General features: G+C 38.7%; 1 protein-coding gene across 3 annotated transcripts in view; it reads left to right on the top strand.

The window, feature by feature from the left end:
- LOC124777444 (leucine-rich repeat-containing protein 1-like) overlaps positions 1-20,085 on the top strand; it is a 139,024-nt gene that overhangs the window by 80,524 nt on the left and 38,415 nt on the right. For all 3 annotated transcript variants that reach the window (XM_047252856.1, XM_047252855.1, XM_047252857.1), the window contains 3 exons: positions 1,329-1,493; positions 1,673-1,781; positions 7,616-7,655. In XM_047252856.1, coding sequence (XP_047108812.1) covers positions 1,329-1,493; positions 1,673-1,781; positions 7,616-7,655 — 314 coding nt within the window. The remainder of the gene's footprint in view (positions 1-1,328; positions 1,494-1,672; positions 1,782-7,615; positions 7,656-20,085) is intronic.

Below are 20,085 nucleotides of genomic sequence, written 5' to 3'. Positions count from 1 at the left end.
TTCAGACATTAGTTCGGGAATGTCATTATTTTTATTATTTACTTTGTGTTTTTAATTCATCTCTTGACATATTTAACATTTAAAGCATTGTACAAATCTACATCTACATCTATACTCCGCAAACCAGTGTGAGGTGCATGGCAGAAGATACGTCCCATTGTTCCAGTTATTAGGATTTCTTCCTGTTCCATTCACATATGGAGCACAGGAAGAATGATTGTTTGAATGTCTCAGTGCGTGTAGTAATTATTCTAATCTTATCTTCACAATCCGTATGTGAGCGATACATGGGGTTTGTGGTTGTAGTATATTCGTAGAGTAATCGTTTAAAGCCAGTTCTTAAAACTTTGTTATTAGTCTCTTTCAGGATAGTTTACTTTTGTCTTCAAGAGTCTTCCTAAGTTGTCAGTTACTGTGCTGTGTACCATCTCCTGAAGATGAAATGTGGCAATAACCAAACATAAGTTCCTATTTTGTTTGTGTTTTCATTTGTTTCTCTAATCAAATTTTCAAGACATCTCCCATCCTTTCAAAGACATTTATGAATAGTTTTGTTTAATTTTACTTTTTTTGTCTTTTTGGCATTATTTTTTGCTTGAAACTCCCACCATACCTTTAATAGTGGCCTTGTGCAAGTTTCTGCTTTGCTTTTGCTTTCTGTACACCTGCAGTATCTTTTACTGTTACTCAAGTATCTACGTTAAATAATTTTCTTTTCCATCCATGTCCATTAATCTTCATTATCTAAGTAATTGAACTTGTTGCTGATTTTCTAGTATACCACCATGTTCTTGCATAAATTTTAATGATCAGTGTTTCTGTCATACTACTTGATGAGTCTTTTTCTTTTTATCTGTTTATCCAATTTTAGTCTTCATGTTATAAATCTATAATCATTCCTAACTAGAAAGGGCTTTAAAATTGTCAAATCCTGTACAATGTAAATAAACAGACTGCTTGCGGTTTACTTTCATTTTGTATTGGTAGCGGTTGAAAACATGTGATCCGTTTTCAGTAAAAGGCAACTACAACCAGTAAATCTGTTACCTGTCAGGTTTTCTTGAAATGACCGATTAATGATCTGCTTCTGGATGTTCTGCTGACTTGTTGTTTGCATTTTATGCATAAAAAATTGAGTTGAGAAATACGGTCAGGAGTATATGTTTGTATGTCTGTTTAGAGAAAGAAAGTAAAATATATCATAAATTGTGTGTTGTAGGTACAGACTCAGTTGAAAAGGAACACTGTTTGACATATTATTCTTTAACAATAGATTTGCCACCTTATATTTGTCATTTCTTAATAATAACTATATACTTTTTTAATAGTTGGAATCGTTGCCTGACAGCATGGAACTACTGGCTAGCTTAATGCTCCTGGATCTGTATGATAATCAGCTCGAGTGCTTTCCAAATTTATTGATGAAATTGCCAGCCTTAGAAGCCCTTGATGTAGATAACAACTGTTTCAGTGCTCAGAGCAGTTTTGAGAAGGTAAAGGAAATCTGAGTTTCAATATTTCTTCTTGAATTTCAAGTTAACTGCTAATTTATTTTAGTAATTTGTTATTTCAGTAATTACATATGACAGTTTTCTTTCATATTTGAGCTTCCTGTTTACATGTAATCACCTGGATTTGTGCTTTCCTGTCTGATGAGTAAATTTGTTTTCAGGTGACTGGTGAAGCAAGTGCTAAATATGAACAAATGAAAACCAGGTTAAGGAATAAAATTCATTCCGTAGAGCGGATAGATGTTTGTAAACCTCCTCCAGATTTGTTTGGTTAGTTTACATTTACATTTTACTAGAGCTATTTAAGCATTATTTCCTACATACACAGTTTTACTTACACAGTAACAGGTTTCAGTTGTTGAAAGGCTTAACTGTCAAAAGAGAAAACACTCAAAATATATGTAAAAGGCTGAATTCATTAAATTTATTTTGATAAAATGTATACATTTAATACCGTGCTCAACAGAGAAATAAAGCTAAAGAAAGTAAATTTAGTATCTCAGTAAAGAAAAACTTGTTGCATGTGGAGGAATGTGATGAGAATGGTTGTAATCATTTAAATAGATTGCCAGGATGTATGTGTGTGTGAGCTACTGCACTCTAGAAGAGAACATTGTGGAGAAAATCTGAACTAATGAGTCTGTCTCAATGACCTCTAATCAGTAGTCATTAAATGCCAATCCTTGTTGTTCCAGAAATGACACTTTTTGTAGTGTCATACAATGAGCGTTGAAGAGATTGATTGTCCTCAGTATCACCCTTAAACAAAAATGGTATACTTTCTTAGGTGCATCCATTTCTGCTTTACTGAATAGTGGGATAACGTGTGATATACTTTATACGAGGTCTCTTCAAAAAATCCCAGAACACTTTTAATTTCATGTGTATGCTGTGTTGGAGTGAAACACAGTTGGCACCCTTGCACACTCCTGTGTGAGAAGCAATGCATGTGCATTAAATTTCTCGTGCAAGAAAACCTTTGCTGAGACACACCAAATGATGTAGGAAGCCTGTGGTGATGAATGCTTAAGCCGTACTCAGTGTTACGAATGTTTCACATGATTTAAAAATGGCTGGACAAAAGTTAAAGATGTCCCTTGTTCAGGACACCATGCGACGTCTATCGACAATGCTCAAGTCAGGAGTATCAACAAAATTGTGCTTGCCAACTGAAGGTTGACTCTCCAAGAGATTGCAGAAGAATGTAACATTTCACTTGGATAATGTCACAAAATCCTGACACAGCATCTTGGATTGCATCTTGTTGCCGCCAAGTTTGTCTCTCAACTCATGAGTCAAGATCAGGAAGAACTTCACCTCACAGTCTGTGAAGAGCTTTAGAATCGTACAAATGAAACAGAGGTGTTCCTTAAGGGAATCATTACTGGTGATGAGATGTGGGTCTAGTGTTATGATATTGATACAAAGGTATAATCTCCACAGTGGTTCAGGAAAGGTTCTCCGAGACCCAAAAAAGCTGCCAGGTCAGGTCAGGTCAACTGTCAAAGCCATGCTAATAGATTTCTTTGACTTTCAAGGATTACTTCATCATGAATTCCTGCCACAGAGACAAACTGTTAATCTATGAGATATTATCGGGACATGTTGCAACACCTGCTAGAAAATGTGAGACGGAAATGGCCTGAAAAATGGTGAGACAATTCATAGCTCTTGCATCAAGATAATGCACCCACGCACTCATCCCTATTGGTGTGTGATTATTGCACAGAAAAGGAAATCACTATGCTTTCTCATCTTCCATACTCTCAAGGCCTGGCCCTATGAACTCTTTGTCGCTGTGGTGCGAATATGACGGTGGCCCATATATTGTTGGACTGTCCTCTTTTAACCGCCCTCAGGCGAACTTTTAATCTCCAGGGTGCTTTATCATCTCTTTTAGGTGACAATGTCTCTATGGCAGATCGGGTTTCAAGTTTTATTCGCGCAAGCGGCTTTTATAGGTCAATTTAAATTTTTTTTTAACATCACCCTCTTTTGAGCTCTCTCTTTTACTTCGTTTTGTGTTGTGATTCGACTCTGCCCTAAACTTTTAGGCTGGAGGTTTTAACGTGTTGCAGAGTGGCTGGCTCATCCTATTATTTTCGTGATCAGCCAGCCACAGTCCTCTGCTGTGCAGTTTTAATTCCTTCTGCCTTTGTTCTCTATGTTGTTTTTGTTGCTGTGCTCTGTTTTCCGTGTTGTCTTACAATAGACTATGGGGCTTTTCTTCCCCCGGAATTTTTCTTTTAGTGCTTCGCCTGCCTGGTGGATAGTTTTACTCTGCTCTGTGTTTTTATGAAACAAGGGACCGATGACCTTTGTAGTTTGGTCCCTTTAATCTTTAACCCAACCAACCAACCAACTCTTTTTATTTCCGAAATGAAAAACCCCGTTGAAAGGATGAAGACTTGCAACAATAAATGATATAAAAGAAAATTCACAGACGGCACTTCACACGATCCAGCAAAATTACTAAGACTGCTTCTGGAAGTAGAAATGGTGTTGAGAGCAGTGTATCAATTTTGGAGGAGAGTATTTGGAAGGAGACCATGCGCAATAAGCAAAAGGTAAGCGTAGGAAAATTTTGTGGACAAAGTTCCAGAATTTTTTGAACAGACCTCATATGTTAAAAGTGTCAAGAACACCGTCAGCTGTAATTTCATCTCCAGTTTATTGGCTGCCAGTTTCAGCATTACAGTTTTCCCTCATCAGGCCTTCCATACCAGCTCACAGCTGAATTTTCTCAATGACAACAGTATGTATGCCATATATGAAATAACTGGACTTGGCTCCGATTCTGTCACACAGTGCATTTGCACAGGAGAAAACCTCAGACGCAACTGCTGCTCAGCAACAAGTGTTTTGAAGGTGGTGGTGTATGCAAATGCAGTGTGAACAAGAGCTGATGCGAAATCTGTTTATTTCAGATATGACGTATATACTGTTGTCACTGAGAAAATTCAGCCACCATCTGGATTAGAGGGCCTGAGATGATGTATTGTAATGTTGAAACCAGTAGCTAATAAATTGGATATGAAATTACAGCTGACTGTGTTCTTGACATTTGTAACAGGGTATACTTTCTTCTGATGCTCAACGTTGAACTTAGACTGTTAATGTTAATATGAGAATATGTGGTCCTTTGTGATCAATATATCTTACAGCTATTTAACCATTAAGCTGCTAGTAAAGACAAATCATACAAAATCACTGTGGAAGATTGAACTATTTTCAAGAATAAGTGCTCTTTATTATCCAGATGAAATGCGCACATTGAATTTTTTGTCAGTTGCCTGACACTTGATAGAGAGCGAAAAGTGAAAAAGTTCCTGTTTGCGTGTCTTCATATCAGTAGCAAAGCATCAGTTAGTACCATGTGTAATTAAATTTGATGCAAGTTACATTGTTTCATACGTGAAGATTAAATTTGATATTGTGAACAGGGTTGCCACAGATTCTGGAAATCGGGGAATATCAAGGGATCTCAAACAGGTCGGGAAATCAAGGACATTTGAGAAAACACTAGAAAAATCTTGTTTTTGTCTTAGTAGATGAAATGGTTTTTTTTACTGAGGTATCATGCATCACCACTGGCTTCATGCAGCTGAGTACATGCATTGCTTCCCTACTCCCTCATTACTAGTGCTTCTCTCCTTCCTGCCACTCCCCTTGCAGTCAGTGCTGCCACTACTTCTTGCCGCTAACCTAGCAGCTGCCGATGAGAAGCAGGGAGGTATGAGGGGTGGTTTGTTTGGATTTGATTCTCAGAGACTGTAGATGCAGCAGCCGGGACAGTGATCATGTGTGCATGAGTTGTGTCTGAGTGATTGTATGAATGTGTGTGTGTTGCTCTCATTTTCTGACAAAAGCTATGGCTGAAAATTTGGTTGTGAGAGTGTGATTATCTTTCCTATGTGCCTGTCTGCTGCTCAGCAACTATCTTTATGATGAGTTGCTACCTATCCTCATTATTACTGATTCTCAGAGTATTAGAACAAGTTATCTGTTGCATGGATTGATCACTGTGGTCTCATGTCATCAACATGTTGACTGTGGCTCATGAATAGCTGGCCACACGAGTGGATTCCCATGATGTGCCAAAACTGCAGGCCATTTCTGCGGGTATTGTAATGGATTGGGCCAGCCGATCTGAAGCCATTCGGTAACCACTAATGTGCAGGCCCTGCCCATCGGATCTACTCTCACTGATCTACCCGCAGGCTGGGTATGTTTGTGTGTGGTGTAATGCAGTGGTTTTCGTGGTTTATCCTTGGACCCAGGACTGCAGTGCTCCTCAGCAGGCCAAAGGCCATGGGCGATGGACTTCAGGAATTGTGACTGTCTCACCGCAAGTATGTTATACAGTGTGACATTTTATAGCCATTTTATTTGTTGTAGTGCATTTTGGCACTTCAAGAGTAGTTTATATATTAGAAAGTATGGATGATAAGAAAAAAAATGTGTTGCTGGCAGTTTGTACGCCATGTATTCATATATTTATCAAAAGAAAAATCACAAAGTACGTGTAAAATAATAAACATACCACAGTCGGTAATAGCCGACAGTAATGAACATAGCAGAGCCAACATTTTATTGGCGTTCACATACAGTGTCGGTTTACACAATTCTTTCCTGCTTTATACACTCCTTTCAAACGGCCTACTTTTTTCTGAGGTTATTTCTGAAATCAGGGAAGATACTTTAAATCTGTCTTGCGACTCCAAGGAAATGTATATTTTTGTCACCAAATGTGTTTCGTTTTATTTAAATGAAATAACATCAGTGGTCATAATGAATCGTATACACCAACTGGCTTGCTTTTTCCATCTAAAAACAGTTAATTACAAAAGATTAGTACTTACGATTTTTTCTCACATCTGGAAATGCCATCTGCTTTCTAGATTTCCTTGAGATCTCAAAATTTTGTCAGGGAAAAATACTAAAACTTTTCATGAAATCAGGGTATTTCATGTGAGGAAACTTGTGGCAGCCCTGGTGAATTGGGGCATTAAAACTGAAATATTTTTCTTTATATGAGGCCAAAACATGGCAGTAAAATTTTAATTCTTATGAACGACTTACAAAGTCTTCATACCCTTACATTAAACAAAAATTTTATATATTACCTTGCAAATGAAATGTAGCTTAAACTATAAAAGGTGATCAGAAACAGTCTGAGAAGCTTTAACAGTGTTGCGAGGTAAGTTGTGCTGAGGAATAATTGTTTTAAAAAAAATCGATATGTTTTATCATTTTCAAGGTAATTAGCATTGAAGTTAGCCAATCAGGCTGCTGCATGCGCAAATTCAAGAAGCCCACCAGATAAAATTAGTGTCAGTTGTTCTCATAGCGTAGGTAATAGCACAAGAGACTGCTCAGCCTTTGGCTTAGGTTTGATCCTTGCTACTGTCCCATGTCCAATTTTGTGTCTCTCTCTTGTGCAGTTTTAGGAAACCAAACGAAAAACACATCTGACGACTGTGTCCCTGGCAGGCTGCTTGTGTGTACAATGGCCTGATGGGCAAACTTCCACGGTAATCGACTCAGAAAGTGAGTAAAAGCGTCAAAGTTTTTTTCAAAACAGTAAATTCTCAGCACAACCTACCCCTACAAGCTTTTCAGACTGATTCTGACCAACATTTATATTTTGAGACAAGAGTTGTACACTATATTATGATACAGTGGATGGTAAAGTAAACTGAATTTTCCCTTTGAATGTCAAACCTCAAGACTCCAGTTCTTTGGACTTTTTGGAAAATAGTGTAAAAGACTCAAAAGTTGAACCTGACAGGCTATAAAATGCGTCCAACTTTTAAAAATACTGTTTATTAGATAAGTATAAAGCTCAAATATGGTAAATAATAGTTGGAGATTAAAGGAATGAAGACAAATTTTCCGCCATTGAGTTCTTTATTATGTAAACATTTAGCAAAGGTGAATGTATTTCTGTTTTAATTTCTTAAAGACGGCACTTTGGTTTTTATGTGTCCTGTTTTCTCTTCATTGTAATTTAGTCTCGTATGTTGAGGATGCTCAGAATAATAACGAACTAATATCTTTGTAAACTGTAAAATAGTCAATACTTATTTGCTTTTCTTTTTCAGACCATTGTGAATATGAGTCATCCTGCAGTGAATTAAATACGTAAGTATCATGTTTAAATTGCTTAAAATCTTTCCAGGTAAATAAGATTGATTTGTCATTATAATTGTATATAATTTCTATTCTTATCATGTAACATTAAATTAACATAAGTTAATCAAAGAGTAACTGCATACTCTTCAGCACTAGTAAACAGAAGTTGTTGTACTGTGTTTTTATTATGCCAGTAACAGAAGAACATCTGAATTGAATAATAAAAATGGAGACCATCGAATTCCTGAATGATGTGAAAGATAAATGCCAGATGTTTCCCACACGTGACCCCAGTCTGTGGCTGCCGTGGCCAAACTGCAAGCAGCAGTTCGTGATTGGAGAAGCAGTCCGGTTAGTGGGGGTTAAGGAGGAAGATTTGGCAGGGAGGGGGGTGGGGGGAGCTATAGCAGGTTAGTTGTGGGGGCTGGTAAAGTGCTGCTTGTAGGATCATACACTAAGAGATGGAGAGAGGGTAGGGCAGCTACATGCAGTCTGGATGTTAGACAGATGGCAAAAGACTCTGCGTGCGTTGGTGGATTAGGGGGCTGTGCAGTGCTGGAATGGGAACAGGAAAGGGGATAGGTGGGTAGAGGACAAAGACTAACACGTTGAGGCATGGAGCGTTACGGGAATGTAGGATATATTGCAAGGAGAGTTCCCACCTGTGCAATTCAGAAAAGCTGGTGTTGGTAGAAAAGATCCAGATGGCACAGGCTGTTACACAGTCGTTGGAATGAGGAATGTTAAGTTGGGCAGTGTGCTCACCAGCTGGGAGGTCCAGCTGTTTCTTCGCCACAGTTTGTTTGTGATCATTCATGCCGACAGGTAGCTTGTTGGTTGTCATGCCTACATGGAACGCAACACAGTGGTTGTAGCTTAGGTTGTAGATCACATGACTGGTTTCACAGGTATCCCTGCCTTTGAGCCACACGAAGTAGCTGTGTGAACTGAGCCGGACGGAGGTTAGAGTCCTCCTTCGGACATGGGTGTGTCTGTTGTCCTTAGTCTAAGTTAGTTTAACACTTTCAACACTGCCCTCTTTACACCCGGAACTTGGCTGTGAACTGGCATATTTAATGGATGTTTGAAATTAGATTGCAAAGAACAGAAGAATGATAGGAATATGGTTCTTGCATTATTTAGAAGGAAAAATTAAGAGCTTTACATGAATGTGAGTTTATTTTACAATGTAAAATACAAATTGGTGTTATAATTAAAAAAAAGAAAACACAAAAATATCGTGGACAAAAAAGTTTTACGTGATCTCTCTCTTGAGTAATGCCATTATACTGTATTTTTAAAAAAATATACTTACGACTTATCTTAGAAGAAAGATTAAAGAAAGGCAAACCTACGTTTCTAGCATTTGCAGACTTAGAGAAAGCTTTTGACAATGTTGACTGGAATACTCTCTTTCACATTTTAAAGGTGGCAGGGGTAAAATACAGGGAGCGAAAGGCTATTTACAATTTGTACAGAAACCAGATGGCAGTTATAAGAGTCGAGGGACATGAAAGGGAAGCAGTGGTTGGGAAGGGAGTAAGACAGGGTTGTAGCCTCTCCCCGATGTTGTTCAATCTGTATATTGAGCAAGCAGTAAAGGAAACAAAAGAAAAATTCGGAGTAGGTATTAAAATTCATGGAGAAGAAATAAAAACTTTGAGGTTCGCCGATGACATTGTAATTCTGTCAGAGACAGCAAAGGACTTGCAAGAGCAGTTGAATGGAATGGACAGTGTCTTGAAAGGAGGATATAAGATGAACATCAACAAAAGCAAAACAAGGATAATGGAATGTAGTCTAATTAAGTCGGGTGATGCTGAGGGAATTAGATTAGGAAATGAGGCACTTAAAGTAGTAAAGGAGTTTTGCTATTTGGGGAGCAAAATAACTGATGATGGTCGAAGTAGAGAGGATATAAAATGTAGGCTGGCAATGGCAAGGAAAGCGTTTCTGAAGAAGAGAAATTTGTTAACATCCAGTATTGATTTAAGTGTCAGGAAGTCATTTCTGAAAGTATTCGTATGGAGTGTAGCCATGTATGGAAGTGAAACATGGACGATAAATAGTTTGGACAAGAAGAGAATAGAAGCTTTCGAAATGTGGTGCTACAGAAGAATGCTGAAGATTAGATGGGTAGATCACATAACTAATGAGGAAGTATTGAATAGGATTGGGGAGAAGAGAAGTTTGTGGCACAACTTGACCAGAAGAAGGGATCGGTTGGTAGGACATGTTCTGAGGCATCAAGGGATCACCAATTTAGTATTGGAGGGCAGCGTGGAGGGTAAAAATCGTAGAGGGAGACCAAGAGATGAATACACTAAGCAGATTCAGAAGGATGTAGGTTGCAGTAGGTACTGGGAGATGAAGAAGCTTGCACAGGATAGAGTAGCATGGAGAGCTGCATCAAACCAGTCTCAGGACTGAAGACCACAACAACAACAACATACTGTATTTTATACTGTATTTAAAAAAAATACTGTATTTTTTAAAAAAATATCACTGGAATGTCTAACTGCAGGTACCTGTAAACTAGAGTATTTTAATAGTTCAGGTGTAGTTGAGCATTTGTGTGAAAATCCTGGAAACACTGTGGGACGCAAAGGCCAATGCCACAGTCCTTGCACCACCATCTTCTTTCCTTCCTGATGCGCTTACCCATCTCTTTCTTCCCCCTGTCTGAACATACTTTGCATTACCTAGTAGTATTCACCTTGTTTGCAGTGAGTGGGACCTTCTCTGGAAAGTGCCTTGTAAATGTACACTCAATTTGTGAGGATGAAGCGGCTTGTTGCTGAAAAATATTTCCGCCCTTCTCAGCCAATTTCTTCCCCACTTTGTGAATAAAGTCTACTAGGGATACAATCTTCCTAGTCTTCTCTGTATATGAAATAAAACTGATGACAGTTGACATGATAAACAAATGGAAAAATAGCTTTTTCCACCACTTCAAAGTTTTTCGGGCAAACGGATAATAACTGGAGAACTGATCTGCTCTGTCAACCCCAGCTTTATTCTTATTGTAATCAATAATAATGTATGGCTTTACAATTTCTGCTATTCCACCTTTGGCCCTCACTTGAATACTAGTGCTGGTAGACTTATGCTTTGTGGAAAGACAAAAACATCTCGTTTTGATTTCCACTTCACTGCCAAGAGATGGTGTTTCCTTTGAAAAACTATCAGACCTTTTTTAGTTTTAGTGTTTTGAATATTCGTGGCAAACCTTTCCTGTTATTCATTACAGTTCCCACTCCAAGAGTTTTATTTTCCCACAACATGTCCAAAAGAGATGGACTGGTGTAGTACCTATCCATATAAATGCAATGTCCTTTGCCAAAGTACTGTGAACACAACCTTTTTACAAGACCCTGGATACTATTGTCAACATTCCCTTCAGAACCTGTATATACATCACAGTTTAGCATATAACCAGTTGATGAATCACAGAGAGCATACAATTTTATCCCATATTTATTGGGTTTGTTTTTCATGTATGCTCTGAAGGCTATTCTACCACGAAAGGGACACATTGCCTCATCTATTGTCAGATTCATGCCTGGATGAAAACTCCTTTTGCTTTTATTTACAAAGAAATCGAAAAAAGGCCTCACTTTGTGAAGTGGGTCATGCTTTTCTTTGCCACTGCTAATGAACGTAGCATTGTCATTCAAGTGTAACAACGACAATATAGCAAAAAATCAATCGCGACTCAACAATTTACTCACAAATCCTGTCTGCAAAAACGGGTCTGTTGACCAATAATCACTGATTTTCTGCAATTTGACGATGTACATATGCAAAATAATACTGAAAAACCAGTAAATCTCTTGCAGTTTTACTGCAGACCACTTATGCCAAATAGAGTTTATTTTCAGGCTACCTTAGCGTTTCATTGCTGTAATAACTTTACCATTGTACCAATTCGTTTCACTTTTAATGAGCCGAATAATGCCGCCATCAAACAAATAACAAAAATATTGAAGCTCTTCAGTGGCATCTGAAAAATGCGATGCTACGCAGACTACTTCCTGGAAATCCGGCAGTGCTGGCTGATCGTCAAGTTCCAACTAATCTTGCTCATTGTGCTCAGTGAGGCACATACGACCAGGTACCGCAGATGGTGACTGATGGTCTGTACCACTCTCTGCATAGAAAAAAAAAATAATGCTAAGATTGGTACTAAAAGTTACTAAATTCAGGTGAATTAATGAACACTACTCACAATACAAAATGCAGTAATGAACTCTTCACTTTATAAACAATTGAGACACATACATACCTGAATCATCACTTGTACTTTCGTCTGACGAGTACGAATCCTCTTTGTTAGAATCATCAATTTCAGATCCTGCATCTCCATAAAGAATATCTATGATCTCGGCCTCCGTCAACTCACTGCGCGCCATTTTCATGATCGTAAACACCTGTGAATGAACGCAGTTAACTTCGTCTTTGCAGTACTCACAACCGCTCCCAGGATGAGATAGCCGATATATGCTGGCCTCTTGCAGAAGAATGAACTAACTCCACATTAGTTGATGAAACTGCTTCGGAAACCCACTAAACGCACTTACAGAGCCAAATAAAGGCTCGCCCATATGGTATACGGGTGCTGGCGCCAACATCAGGGTGGCCGCGCCTGTATGGCGTACGGGCACCATGTTGTAAGTGTTAAGGTAGATTAAGTAGTGTGTAAGCCTAGGGACCAATGACCTCAGCAGTTTGGTCCCATAGGAACTTACCACCCTGCCTTTGATGGAATTGGTGATGCTTGTGATTGGACCGGAGTAGGTTGTGGCAGCAGGAAGTATGGGACAGGTCTTGCAAATGGCTCTGAGCACTATGGGACTTAACTTCTTAGGTCATCAGTCCAGGTCTTGCATCTAGGTCTGTTATGGAGATATGAGCCATGAGACAAGGGATTGGGAGCAAGGGCTGTGTAGGGATGGAAAGAGGATATCATATGGTTTTGGTGCCAGTGGAATTCCACTGTGGAAGGGATGGGAAGGATAGTTGCAGAGAACAATGAAAGGTAATCAAAACCCTAGCGAAGAATGTGATTCAGTTGCTGCAATCCTAAGTGGTACTGAGTCACAAGGGGAATGCTCCTCTATGGTTGGAGGGTGTGACTTGTGGAGGTGGTGCTTTATCTCTCCAGTCATCCACCACCTCCCAAAGTCCCACTGTTCAGTCACTGAGGAGCATTCCCCTCATGACTCACTACCATCCATGACTGGTGCAACTAAATCACATTCTCTGCCACAGTTTCAACTACCTCCTCATGAAATGAGGAATGTCTTATCCCTATCCTTCCCACCTCTCCCTCAATGGTATTCCACTGCCCACCAAACCTACACAGTATCCTCTTTCGTCCCTACACAACCCCCTCTCGCAACACCTTGCCCCATGGATCATATCCCTGTAATAGACCTGGGTGCAAGATCTGTTCCATACATCATTTCGATACCACCTACTCCATTCTGTCACCTATCCCCATGAAACCAGTCATGTGAACTACAACCTAAGCTGCAACCACTGTGCTGCATTCTACATGAGCATGATAACCAACAAATGGTCACTAACAAACTGTGACTAAGAAGCAGCTGAACCACCCAGTAGCTGAGCGCACTGCCCAACACAAAATTCCTCATTTCAGTAACTGCTTAACAACCTGTGCCATCTCGGTTCTTCCTACCAACACCAGCTTTTGCGAACTGCACATATGAGAACCCTCCCTGCAGTATATCCTACGTTTCCTTAACCCTTCTGGCCTCAAGCTTCATTAGTCATTCTTCTTTACCCACCTATTTTCTTCCCTCTTCCCATTCCAGCTCTATACAGCCCCTATTCTACCAACATACCCACACTCTTTTCACTCCTCTCCATTCCTCTGCCCTCTTCTGTGCTGAGTTCCACCTAACTTCCTGACTGCACCCTCTCTCCATCTCATACATGTATGCTCCCACAAGCAGCACTTCACCGTCTGGCAGCCTCCTCCTTACCACCCACATTGCTTCTCCCATCAAGTGATCTTGCTCGCAGTCTGGCCTTGCAGCCAAACACATTGGTCATGCGTATGTGAGTTACATTTGCATGAATGCATGTGTGTATGTTCTCTATTTCAGAAGAAGGCCCTTTGGCCAAAAGCTTATTTGTTTAATAGTCTCTTTGTTGTGCCTATCTGCAACTCAGCATTTCCACTATATGGTGAGTAGCAATCTATTATTTTCATAATATTGTCATTATTCCATCTAGATTTCCCATTGTTTAAATCGTAGCATAAATGTAAGTACACAGTATCCGTACATGTTTGAGAAATTGTATTGCAAACCTGTTCAGTTACAACAGAAATCTGTAAGTTGATGGAATTTAAAGTTATTTCCATCTGTGTTTCACAAAATTGTTGATTTTTAAGTAGAGCATTAGATTGTTGTTGTAGCTAGTTCACAGTTTCTTGCTTATCCCTAGCACTAGCACCATGAGTCAAATGTCACATGATTGTTCAAGCAAGGTCAATGCTGCATCAAGTGCTTCGGTGCATCAGAAAATCTCGAGCCTATTCAAACAAAAGCATTGTTTGCGAAGCCCTAGTCTTTGGAATTGTTCAAAATAAATTAGTATGGACCCTAAATAGCTAAAGCTTCATCTGCAAATGTAAGACAACCGCTATATAAATACGTTAATGTAAAAATATTGACTTCAGCAGCAATAGCTTAATCTGTGAATATAAGATTACCTCGTATTTTTTGAATGACGAATTTGGGAAAAAATCTCTTCCTATAATCAGGTAGATACTGTAATTATCAATATTGTTTGATCATCAACAACAACAACTGTGCTTTCTTCTGGACCAGCATTTCCCATGTGCACAGTTTGTTTGCTGGCTTGGAGGACTTTCTGATCCAGCTCTTAGCTGAAAGCAAGCCTGTGATAGTCTTCATTCTTACTACATCAATGTCATACTTTCCAGCAGCTGTTACACCTTTCAGTAGATCGCATACAAAGATATGGTAACTTTGTGCCAATTGTTCTCTATGTGCTCACAAGCAACATATATTCTATGCATCTTCTTACAGATAATCTGCTCCACCTCAGTCGTCTCAGAGGGTTCGCAACCTGTACAAATAGTTTATTTTGGCATGATGACTACTAATTGGTTGCATACTGATCACTAAATTGTTAAGGAGGATAAAACACAGTCCCAGTGAGTCTGCAGTGGTATCATGAAATGCACTGTCGCACAGTGTGCTTTTTAACACAAAAGCTACCCATGACCATGGTATTTTACCACAAAGGCAAATTCTAATATTCCTCCAAACATTAGAATTCAGAACTTCAAGATGGGAACTTCCTTCATCGCAAATTCTTTTTTCCCACCACCCTAATAACTCAGACTGATTCTTATTTAACATTTTCATTCATTCTGTGATATGAGGAATGTTGACTGTTAATTTAAGTTATGAAAATGTGTATTTGTAGGTCAGTCACAGAGTCTTTATTTCATCCACTACACATTCAGTGGTTATACCATCATCGGAAAGAGAAAGACATCTTTTACATAGTTGTCTCTAGTGGCTAGCATCACATTGTTGTGTTGTACCATGTGAGATTGCAATGAGGTTAGGTAATGGGTTGCAAGTGCAAGGAGAAAAATATATGTTGTCGACACTCATCATGAGGTATGACAGGAACAGTAGGGGGTGTGTCAGTTACTGGTTCTACACAGCCAGTGAGAGAATGGCATTAAGATGGTATGTTTGGAAGCAAGAGACATAATAACATTCTCAGCTCGGTGTAGAAGTGATGATGATGATGAAGAATGAATGAAAACAGTGATACCGCAGAGAACAGACTAACTAAGCAAAAAGAGCAGTAAAGATAAAAATTAATGTAAACAATTCATTTTTGTTTATTTCTCCTTCTATTATCAAAATATAGCTAATCAGTAAATGGCAAAGTTTAGTAAATGTCTAATGTAAATGTTTTTGGCAGTTACCTTAGGTCAACAAATGTAGTCATTTTGATTAGTCAGAATATACAGGGTGATTCAAAAAAATACCACAACTTTAAAAATGTGTATTTAATGAAAGAAACATAATATAACCTTCTGTTATATATCATTACAAAGAGTATTTAAAAAGTTTTTTTTCACTCAAAAACAAGTTAGAGATGTTCAATATGGCCCCCTCCAGACACACGAGCAATGTCAACCCGATACTCCAACTCGTTCCACACTCCCTGTAGCATATCAGGCGTAACAGTTTGGATAGCTGCTGTTATTTCTCGTTTCAAATCATCAATGGTGGCTGGGAGAGGTGGCCGAAACACCATATCCTTAACATACCCCCATAAGAAAAAATCGCAGGGGGTAAGATCAGGGCTTCTTGGAGGCCAGTGATGAAGTGCTCTGTCACGGGCTGCCTGGCGGCCGATCCATCGCCTCGGGTATTTGACGTTCAGGTAGTTACGGACAGATAAGTGCCAATGTGGTGGCGCTCCATCCTGCTGAAATATGAATTGTTGTGCTTCTTGTTCGAGCTGAGGAAACAGCCAGTTCTCTAACATCTCCAGATACTGTAGTCCAGTTACAGTAGCACCTTCGAAGAACTTTTCCCTTTGCACAAACACCCATTCTCTGTAAACTGTTTATACCAACGTTTAATACACCACCTATCAGGAGGTTTAACACCATACTTCGTTCGAAATGCACGCTGAACAACTGTCGTCGATTCACTTCTGCCGTACTCAATAACACAAAAAGCTTTCTGTTGAGCGGTCGCATCTTAGCATCAACTGACGCTGACGCCTAGTCAACAGCACCTCAAGCGAACAAATGTACAACTAAATGAAACTTTATAGCTCCCTTAATTCGCCGACAGATAGTGCTTAGCTCTGCCTTTTGTCGTTGCAGAGTTTTAAATTCCTAAAGTTGTGGTATTCTTTTTGAATCACCCTGTATTTTTCCCAAGGAACCTCTGAAAAGAGGGGTGGGGGGGGGGCCCATCTTATATTCGGGGTCATCTCATACTCCGGTAAATATAGTAATAAGAATGAAAATATCAAGCAAGTTCTTGGGTGATGTAAATTCATCAGTAGAATTTAATGCTCAGCTTTCAGACCTTCATATCTGCTTTCCTGCTGATGTCATGTTGTTCATAACATGTTGCCATAAGAAGTGGTAGCAGTCTTGCCACATCATGGAGACCATCAGTTAAAGTTGAGGAGTTGCAGTGAATTCTTTTATTAGTGTGTGGGTGGTGTGCAACAATGAACAACTGGTGACACAAACTGACGACATCTTTGCTCCCTGAAAACTGGCTACAATCTGCATGACAGTGTTGTTGCACATCTATTTACACTTTTAGTAACTGTCAATTGTATTGTTTAAGATATAAACCTCCAAAATTAAAACAGAAAATTAATACACAGAGAGAAACTGCACACCCTAATTAGGTACATTATTTCCTGAGAAGTCTGTACTGGTAGTTTGTGAAGTAAACAATTTAGAAATGTGAAACAAGATAATATATGGAAATTAACAGTGCAAATTATATTTTATAATTTATAAGCAGAATATAAGTTGCGTCATTTTCATAACATAAATTGGAGTTACAAATTAAATATGCTTTCATTTAATAGTAGCTACACAGCTCAAAATGATTGCTAGGGCCGAAACTGGTATACGTTTACATCTGTAAAAAAGACTGCACAATGTTGCAAGTATTTTACATTGCCGGCCTATTATACTGAAAACTTTGATGAAATAATGCCTACAGTGCCAACAGAATATGAGGCAAGTGTAAGTTCTAGTGAACGTTGGTAACCATTCAAGAATTTAGTTAATAATTGGGGTGTTCTTTGTTAACAAAATATATTCCTTCCAATTACAGGGTCTGGGTATTTAGTATACTTGGATCTGATGGTCATGAGTTTTCTGTTTGCCTTCTAACCAGAACTTCCTTGTTAACTGCAGTGTAATTCACATAGTAATTAGTATCGAATTGCAATATTTGAATGTTTGACAATATTTTAGATGCATATTTGAGGTTTACATGGCTCTTCGAAGGGCGTTGTGTAATAAAAACAAATTGACATTTGCGACTAATCAAACTGTTTTATTAATAATGTAACCTGTATTTTTAGATTTACATCTTCGCATCCGATATGTGCATTGTAGCTTTAAATATATTTTACAGCACCTAGATTTGTGTCTGTCTTGGTAATATTGTTGTGATGTTACAGCAGAATGCACTGTTTTTTCATTGTTAGATACACCTAGACCCAAAACCATTGAAAGTTCCACTTGCACAGTTCCTATACAGGTTATGTAAACCTTATGTAAGATGAGATATTCTTCGAAATATGTAGTACATTGTTAATAAAATAATTTGTTATTGATTCCAGCTGTCTTTTTGTATTTCATTTCACTTTTTATTTCACTTTCATTCTTTGCCACTGTTATCTCTTGACCAGGGTGTCGTTTGCCTAGTGCTTCTAGGGAGATGTCAAACCTACCAGTTCCATGTGTCCTCCCCTAATAGCACACTACTTTTACAGATTTGATTTGTTTGCTAATATCTTCTGGATTCTGCGGTCACCCATAAACTTATCTTGTACAGCTGATCTTTCTATTCATTCAAAGCTAATAATCTTCTTCACTGTACTCGGATCCTCTTTCCCTAAGATTATGTGAATTAGCTGGAAAAGGAACTCATTTCTCTCATCAATCAATGTAAAGCATTTGTAACCAAAGTTCCATCATTTCAACCATATATTGTCAAATTAACCGTTAATACAATGTACTTTACAGTGAGCACCAGGCTCGATTGAATAAGCCAGATACATTACATTTTACGTAATGTTCATTTCTAATACAGGCTCTTTGCTTATTCCTGGGCGAACTGCCATAACACCTTCCATCAGCAGCTGCACAAATGACACGTCCACTACAGCAAGTAACAACACCCATTCACCACCGTGCCCATGGGACGTGCAGTACGTATACTCTTGGCTCTGCATAAATAAAAGCCCAGCAACAATGTTTTGCTCCACTCTTCCTCATTTTATATAAAATAATAGTTTTTATCTCTATATTTGCAAGAATATCGTCAGTTTCTTGAAGAGCCTAAGAGTGTATCACAGCATTTGGTAACAAAATGTCATTTTAACTACAAGGGTTGCATGTTACTTTCCTTATTAATTAGTCATTGCTTAATTTCCATTTCTTATGCAATGGATTCTCTGGTTTTAAATTCTAATAGTTATGTGACATTGTGTTTATTGCATCCATCCACTGTCACTTACTCAGGAGAATAAGTTTTGCAGTCTGTAATTTGACTGATTGTAGTTTCATGGAGATTTCTTCAATAAACAAATAAATGAAAGAAGAGCTAGCCACTGCAACAAATAATAGACAACTCATATGATACCTCTCACTGAGGTCATAGAAAAGAGTGTCTCTTGTTATTTCTTAACAACTAAAGATACAGCGGATAAAGTTTGTTGTAGTGCATTACAGTTTTGCCAGTCAACTAATGAGTGGTGTACATGAACATCTGAAGCCCAAAACTACATTTGCTATTCAGATGGCTATTCATTCTGTATGAAAACATGTGCCTATAAAGGTAGAATCATTTGTTTACTGCAGAAGTCAGGCAATAGGAAGTTAGATAACATTGTATTTTTTTGGACTTCATCAGCTGTCTGGCTTGCAGACCAGACCCATATACTTTCCTCTCTCAGGCATTTCTCATCTGCGGCACAATAGTGCTTTTGCTGCCTCGATTTACCCCTTCTATGTGCTATCACAATTCAGATTTCTGGTTGGTTTCACAAACTCCATTTGGACTACCCCTTGAATGTCATGGAATAAGGTTGTTGTGAACTTGGTTCACTATATCTCTGGAAGCAGTTTCTTCCAGGAATTTCAGCCTAGCATACACTTTTATCACAGTTATTCCATTTCAAATTGCATTGGTTGGATAAACTTTGAATTTGACCTTTGTACCCAATTTCAGTGATTGCTTAACAATAGTGTAATCAAACGTACCAGATCTTCATAATGCACATTATCGTAAATTCATTATGGCCAGTCGAATGAAGATGAGACATATTGAAAAAAAGTAAGTAAACTTGAAACATTCCTTCTCATCTGATGTCTTGAAGCTTCCGTACTGTCTGGTGGAGTTCCCCCACAGCCAGAGGCCACAAACTCTTAGCACCATGCAGTGCGCAAGACTGATCGTGCATAATATTGTTTGTAGACTCCCTCCGAAACATTTGTTGGTGAACCTGGATAATTTCCATGCCCTCCTGCACATGTTCTATCAAGCTGTAAGGGTCAACAGACTCGCTTTGACCTGTGACACACAGTTAAATTAGTCACTGTACTAGTACTCAGGGTTGCCATAAGTTTTGGAAATCAGGGAATAGC

Source organism: Schistocerca piceifrons, chromosome 2, assembly GCF_021461385.2.
Source record: "Schistocerca piceifrons isolate TAMUIC-IGC-003096 chromosome 2, iqSchPice1.1, whole genome shotgun sequence".
NCBI lineage: Eukaryota > Metazoa > Arthropoda > Insecta > Orthoptera > Acrididae > Schistocerca > Schistocerca piceifrons.
The sequence above is the reverse complement of the archived record's forward strand: the minus strand, read 5'-3'. Positions and strand labels throughout refer to the sequence as shown.